The sequence below is a fragment of the Blennius ocellaris genome, assembly GCF_963422515.1.
Source record: "Blennius ocellaris genome assembly, chromosome: 5".
Classification (NCBI taxonomy): Eukaryota; Metazoa; Chordata; class Actinopteri; order Blenniiformes; family Blenniidae; genus Blennius; species Blennius ocellaris.
Window position 1 is genome coordinate 28,626,093 of NC_137654.1, and position 7,572 is coordinate 28,633,664.

At 47.1% G+C, this 7,572-nt stretch overlaps 1 protein-coding gene across 1 annotated transcript in view; it reads left to right on the forward strand.

Annotated features, from left to right (window-relative positions):
* Positions 1-252: 252 nt before the first annotated feature.
* The window catches only part of larp4aa (La ribonucleoprotein 4Aa), a 12,615-nt gene continuing 5,295 nt past the window's right edge, over positions 253-7,572 (forward strand). Inside the window, 10 exon segments of the mRNA XM_080496973.1 lie at positions 253-740; positions 2,528-2,645; positions 2,930-3,088; positions 5,197-5,278; positions 5,366-5,502; positions 5,579-5,682; positions 5,779-5,889; positions 5,990-6,043; positions 6,124-6,336; positions 7,217-7,320. Coding sequence (XP_080353099.1) covers positions 624-740; positions 2,528-2,645; positions 2,930-3,088; positions 5,197-5,278; positions 5,366-5,502; positions 5,579-5,682; positions 5,779-5,889; positions 5,990-6,043; positions 6,124-6,336; positions 7,217-7,320 — 1,199 coding nt within the window. The 5' untranslated portion in view covers positions 253-623.

Below are 7,572 nucleotides of genomic sequence, written 5' to 3' on the forward strand. Positions count from 1 at the left end.
TGATGCTCTGTATTGTTGACCTAAATACTTTAAACCGTGTGGGATCGCTTCCAATGAAAATATGCATTAAAGTAATCATAAAAAAAACTAATAAAACCCATAAAACCCATAAAGAGTAAGCGTGTTGACGAGCTCTGCAGTCAGAAGTGAGTAAAACTACAGAGCGCGTCCGGAAAAGGAAGCGCGCGCGGCGGGGCGGAGGTCAGGCAACGAGTCGCGGTGGCAGCCGGGACGTCGGCGGACTGTGTGCGGAGGAAAGGTGCGTGTCCCCAGTGTCCGCTCCGGTCGCCCGGTTAGGAATGCGCCTCTCGAAGCCGGCGTGCGCCGCTATAACTGGAGAAACACCGCTCTGAGGAGAGTCATGGTTTGGCATCGCTTCCGCCATTAAAAACAAGAGTGCGCGCGCTGGCCGGGTCCGTTGAGCTTAGCTCGTCGTTAGCCCGCTCCGTTGATTCATCGCGCGCTAGCTCGTGTAGCATCGCTGCTAGCCGGCTAGTTTCCGTGTGGTCGAGCCGGAGACATCCAGACTGACTGCCGAGCCCAGCCGGGGGGCGGCGTCGGCGGCGGCAGCGGGCGGGGGGCCGGGAGAACGAGACGGGGTGGACGTGAGTCAGGAGCGGCTGATGAGTTCAGACCAGAGCGGAGAGCCGCCGCTGCTGCAGGAGGAGGCTGATCCCGGACCGAAGAGCGGTGCGAAGGACGCGGCTCCGCTGGGGAGCGAGGGAGGGTCAGGCGGCATGGTGAGTCCTGAGGCCTTGCTCGAGCTAGTTAGGCTAAGTGGCTAATCTCCTGGTAGCGCAGTACGCCTCCCTCCGCCGGCTCACACACATTTACATTTACATTAAAAAATAAAAATAAATAAAAACTCCCACTTTGACGGTGACAGCTTAGTTTTATGTTATATCACCCAGAAGACGATGGTTACAAGTGAAAAACGACATGTTTGGACCCCGGCAGCACGGCTCGCAGCCGGCACGGGCGACTCATATTACACCATTATTACACTCTTATCGCTCCCCGGGCTAACTTTAGCTTAGCCGCGGTAACGAGCGAGCTCGTTTAAGTAGTTTGCTGAGTAATCATTAGCCTCTAAGTTAAGTTTTGACACCGCTTGCGGAGCGGCAGTGGAGCTTTTTGGGAAGCGAGGAAGCTCGGGTTGGGCTTGGTTTTTTTTATTCTCCCCCATCTGCAGGTGATCGATGGCTGGATTATTTGGCCGATTGTTTCATTCAATCGAACGTGATGCGTGTGCGCTAATCGCTGCTAGCAGCCACAGCTAGCGCAGTGACATGCGTCTCATGGCCCGGCCTGGGCTTGCTGCATGGCTCGGCCTGGGCTTGCTGCATGGCCCGGCCTGGGCTTGCTGCATGGCCCGGCCCTGTGCTTGCTGCATGGCCCGGCCGGCCTGTGCTTGCTGCATGGCCCGGCCGGCCTGTGCTTGCTGCTGCTCTGCGCAGTCAGCTGACTGCACTTGGCTCGCCTCGGCCTCGGATACACAGAAGCATGCATTGTAACCATGTGTCATGTTGCAGCGGCACATAAATGTCCGTGCTCGTTTGAATGACACACTGGGCACATCCAGTCCTGGCTGATTGGAGAAGAAGAAGAAGAGGAGTTTTTGTGGATCGCAGCTGTTCTTGTCAGACAGAGTGGTGTTTTTTTTTCGTCCCTCTCCAAATTTGCAGGTGGCAAGTGACAATGTCAAAGAGGGAAGCCAGTGAAATTGGACAGTTGCTGGCTTTTGCAGCGTCAGTCCTCACTGACTGCATGGAGCATAATCCACAGTTAGTTCACATCAAGTTCAGCGTGTATCCCTCTATGTACAGTATGCAATCTATTCTTGGGCCTGGGGTCTTTGCAGGCTCAGGATCTCTATTTGCCAGAACACAAGTCGGTTTGATATGGAGTCACATCCAAGCACTTATTAGAAATACAATTATGTTTTTACAACACAAAGCTTTAATCGGGTTAATGGGTTAAAGCTGATTTCATGCAGGTTTCACTGTCCCTCTGAGGTTTCTCATTGTATATAACAGTTGTCTGAGCTATGTAGGTGTTGGTGCACAGGGTTACTCTATAGAGTGGCCTCTCAATGTAAGGTCGATCATGAGATCAGCTGCATTCCTGTTTTATTCCTTCTAATCTGAAGTTATCGGGTATTTCTTTTCTTTTTTTTGTTCTCGGCAATTCATTCTTTTGTTTTTATGTGCAATATGTTGTAGCCTTCAGATGTAAAGTTTGTCCTCAAAAAACCCCAAGTTATAAATCAACTTGCTGCAGAGTCACATATTTGCTAGTCAAGTCTTTCAGATTTTTTTGAGTTTGACTTGAAAGCAGCGTGCACAGCAGAACTACGGCGCTGAACCATCGTGACTATTTAATAGGACATTTGAAATCAGTGACTATATAGATGAACACCATCCAAACTGTTGCAGAATATATCAAATAATGCCAGTCTTCCTATTGTGATTTTCTTGCCATGTTGAAGCGTATTGACCTTTCCTGACTGTGCCGCATGTTTCTGAAGGTCACCTCTAAGGGTGCTGGTCTGAACCCGAATGCCAAGGTGTGGCAGGAGATGCCTGTAGCCCCCAGCGAGGCTGTCACCAGCAGCCCTCACTGGCCTCCCACGGACATCAGCGAGGGTGAGAGTCCCCCTTCGTATTAAGCCTGTGGCTTCCCAACACGGTTTATTAAGACGACTTGACCTTTTCTGAAATGAAATACTCTAAAATTGCCACTTCTTCTTTTTCTTCCCTTTTCCTCTTTCTCAGACGTCTGCACACTGCAATTCTTTTTTTTTTCTTTTGTCTCTCGCTCGCTCAATGCAAATGTACAAACATAAAGCCAAACTCTTGAAATAGAAGCGGCCCGAAAAGTTCAACAAGCCGATGTTGTGCCTGAATGAAACTCTTAACCTTGTTCACAGGTTATTCTGAGCCTTCGTCTGCTGGGTGCAAGCCGTACACTGTGGGATTCCCGGCCCTGGATGACAGCAGCGCCACAGCAACAGCTGAGATAGCAGTAAACGGAATGGACCCTCCCGAGCTGGGCTTTTCCCCCGCCGAGCCCTCAACGGGGACCTCAGGTCAGTCACATGCGCGTTGGGATTATTCCGTTTTCAACACACTCCCAAGGGGGAAAGAGGCGATAACGCTTGTGCGCCGCGATAACGGCGGTCGGCGTGGTCTGCGCCGCCTCAACACCGCGCCGTCTTATCTCACAAATCTGCCTTCCACGCTCGGACGTTGACGTGTAGACATTTTCGGAGCGTTGGATCGCTCAGAATGGATGGTTTATTTCTGATCATAGTTCAACGGGGGTGGGGGACATTAAGAACATAACATAATTGATGATAATCTTATTTTAACGTTGGCAATAATGTACTACATTTCAGTTAATCGCTTAATTTAACTCCCAGAACAGAATTGCATCCATCAGTTCTCACTTAAAGTGACTAGGAAAGTTAACGATCCCAGTAAATTACATTTAAAGTACATTTACAGTTTGATTATTAAAGCTCTATTTGTTTGAACCACATTTCTCTAAATCTCAGCACAGCAGGACACACAAGACACCATAAGTGGAAAATTAGAGAGGCTTTTTCTACTTAACACTTTTACATCAAACATGTTTTCATCATTTTCACATACTATACCGTGCGTGTGATTCCAAACACAGTTTTTCAGGCCACACGGCTCAGCATAAGTTTGTCGTCCCCTGTGGGAACGTCATCTTGCCACTTTAAGAAACTTTGCACAGACATTTGGGTCACACTTAATTACACATTGAACACATTTGCAGCGTTTTTAAGGCCGGAGCAATCTGACGAAATCCACTTGATTATTCGTGTTGGTTCTTCTATTACGTTGGATTGCATTATTCCGGATGTGCTACCAAATAGGTTTTTTTTTTTGTCTTTCTTTCTTTCTATTTCTTTTCTCTACCTTGAATGGGTAGTGCAGTGTCAGACCTGTAATAAACCCCGAGTGGGGAAAAGGAGAGTTGATGAGATGAGTCCGATCAAAAAAAAAAAAAATGGAGAGAGAGAAATGTTGTGACCTCCAGTACATGTAGAAGAAATGATGCACCAGAATCTGTCAGTTTAGTTTGAAACCACTGAGAGTTTGAACTTCACTTCACCTCCACAGTAGAATGTTCTGGATGAAGCCACAGGTTGATTATTAGCCGGGGGGGCCTGTTCCTTCTGACTGCTGGACACTGACGGTTTGTAGTTAACTTGAGCTGCAGATTTACTGGCAGTTCAGTTATTTGTCTTTGTGATAGTCGACGGTGGGATGATTTCCCACTTGTGTGCTATGTTGTGTCTTTTTATACCATTTTGAGGCTAATTTGACTTTGTGGTGTGGCGGCTATCACTGAGCGCTCTGCCTGATTTGACTGCGTTGAGGTAATAATGCTGCTTACTTGTACTTGCAAACAAGACATCCTTCTGAATGTGGGATTAAAAGTAATGGCTGTAATTCCGCTTGCACACGACGAGGCACTGTTGCATTTGATTGTCAACATGTTTCACAGACGGGCTGATTAAATCTCACTGATCTGATTTAAAGTGTAATTTTGAGGGTGTTTCTCATGTTTCCTAACATTAGTTTTGATTTGAATATATGCAAATATGTTGAATTGTCGCTTGAGCACTATGACATGTTGGGAACTTCCTGGAAAATAAACACGGTGTGCTTTTTATATTAAGATGCAACACAAGGTTTCAAGCAACAGTTTTTAGTTTTAAAAAATTGGAATTGAGTGTTGTCAGAGTTGGGACTCATTAAATCATCAAAGATGAGGATTTAGTTCAGAGGGACAGTTTTTTTTTTTTTGCAGCTAATACCTTGTTTTCTTTGCTCTTGTCGACTTTCAGGAGGTTAATGCTCGTTTGTTTCTACCACAAAGCTGATTCTATGTGAGATGCTGGACATTTTTAAGTGAATTTTTAAAAGTTTTCATTTCAACATCGGTGCTGCTGGTGTAGTTGGCAGCTTAAAATACAACTGGAGTCTTTGTTTGATCTCAGTGTGTCAGAAGAAGTGAGTATTGCAGCGATGCTTTCGGTATGAAAGGCTGCAGGATTCACACATGTGAGAAGAGACACCAGGATGAGACTCCATGGTCTAGATATAAAAGCATGTTGATACTTCCCTGACCTGTTTTTTTTTTTTTTTTAATTCCTCGTAGATTCCAAAACTGCAGAGCAGCCGATCTCCTCTGAGAACCTCCGCGAGTCTCTGAAGAAAGAACTGGAGTTTTATTTCTCTCGGTAAGAAGCCACACTTGGAAACCGAAACAAGACTTCTGAGTCCAGGTGGGCTGATCTACATCGATCTGTTGGTGTTTTGTGATGCAGAGAAAACCTCTCGAAGGATTTATACCTGATGTCCCAGATGGACAGCGATCAGTTTGTCCCCATCTGGACTATCGCCAGCATGGAGGGCATCAAAGCCCTCACTACTGACATGGACCTCATCCTGGATGTGCTGAGATGTGAGTGAACGGAAAATAAAAAAGCTTGTGTTTTCTTGATATTCGTCGACTTAAAGTTAATTTCTGGCGTTTTCAGCGTCTCCTATGGTACAAGTGGACGACAAAGGGGAGAAAGTGCGTCCTAATCACAAGCGCTGCATCATCATCCTGAGGGAAGTCCCTGAAACTACACCTGTGGAGGTAACGTCCACCCAACCCCTCGCCGAAATCCTCTCGTCGTTGGCCTTGCGTGACATCCCCCCCACCCCCCTTTTTTCCCCCTGATCTCGTCCACAGGAGGTCGAGTCACTGTTTAAAAATGACGACTGTCCAAAGGTGATAAGTGTGGAGTTTGCGCACAACAACAACTGGTACATCACATTCCAATCTGACACGGACGCTCAGCAGGTACGGACGCTCGCTAGCAAGTGTTCAGCGGAAATGTTGCGCCACCAATCACCCCCCCCCCCCCCCCAAAATGACTCTTCTCTTCCCTTGTCTCTTACAGGCTCACAAATACTTGAGAGAGGAAGTTAAAACATTTCAGGGAAAACCCATCATGGTGAGTTGGAAAACCTCATTTGGGAAGTGTTCTCTGCACCGTGACTCACCCCCCCCACCCCCCCACCCACTTGTTCGCAGGCCAGAATAAAGGCCATCAACACGTTTTTCGCCAAGAACGGCTACCGTAGCATGGACAGCAGCCTGTACGCCCAGCAGCAGTCCCAGAGCCAGTCCCAGTACAGCTCCCCGCTCTACATGCAGCACGTGTACCCCCAGCAGCAGTACCCCGTCTACGGCATCGTGCCCCCCACCTGGACGCCCTCCCCCACGCCGTACTTCGAGACCCCTCTGGTGAGTGTCTGCGCTCTCGTCTTGGAGTGGCTTTTCAACTGGCTTCCTTTTGATTTGCACGTTGGGAGCAAACGCCGTCATGATGATGGTCAGCTTTGTGCATAAAATGATGAGATTTCAATGTAGTGAAGCCAACCTAAGGCCCACTTTACTTGATATTTTCCAAGTGAAAATGGGAAACTTTCTTTTGTTTTGAGGGTCGGTTTACAGGACAACAGTGCTCAGAGCCACTGAAAACAACTTGTGCTATGTCTTCGTGTAGACGGCAGAAAACGCTGTGCATCCAAGCATGCACTCCGCAGTCATATCGTCAACAGTTAAGTCTGTAGTTTCTTCTGCACATGCTCAGTAGGTGGACCGTAAGAACAATGTTTGCCTCCGGAGTGTCATGACTCCCAGTCCATGTTCTCCTGGGACTTGGTAGTTTTTTTAGAGTTGACAGTCTCCAAAATAACAATCGGAAGTAAATAAAAGATGTATTTTCCACTGGAGACGTTGTGTAAACCAGGTTTAAGTAGTTCATATTTTAAGTTAGTGGGTTGATTTTTTCACATTGCTGACTCGTTAGATTGAAGGCGACAGCACTCGCCTATAAAGTCTGGAAAATGTTCAATTTTTTTTTTTCTCCCTTCAGAAACCATTTAACAACGAGACAAGATATAAAATGTGATTTTTCTCACAGCTGCTTTATAAATATGTATATTTCCTTCTGACTGAAATCAAAACATTGTTAATTTTCCATTTCCAAGTATGATTGTTGGTTGGTCACATGCGCAGGAATGAATTCGTGTCGCGTTTCTAAGTCTGTGTGGCTCCACAGTAAACCGTGAGACCAGAGCGGATTAATAACGCCGCCTCGTGTTGTTTCTGCTTGGAGCAGGCGCCGTTTCCCAACAGCAGCTTCGTGAACGGCTTCGGCTCTGCCGGACATTACAAGACCGGCACGGCGTCGCTCAACATCACACGCCCGTTCAACAGAAACCGGTAAGAACCTCGCCGTCGCCGTGTTCCTCATCACTTTTTTCCCCAGACTTCAGTCCCCACGGATTTTACTCTTTACCGGGAATGTTTTGACCACTTGTGTCTGCATGACGTTTAAACGCCAGATCATTTTTATTTTTTTGTGTGTGTGTGTGAAGATTGTCGCCCCGGCGGCGGGGCCCTGCTTTCTTCACTCCCTGTCTTCTTACTGTCCCCACAGTGTCCCCCTCTATTCAAGAAAGAATGTAATAAATG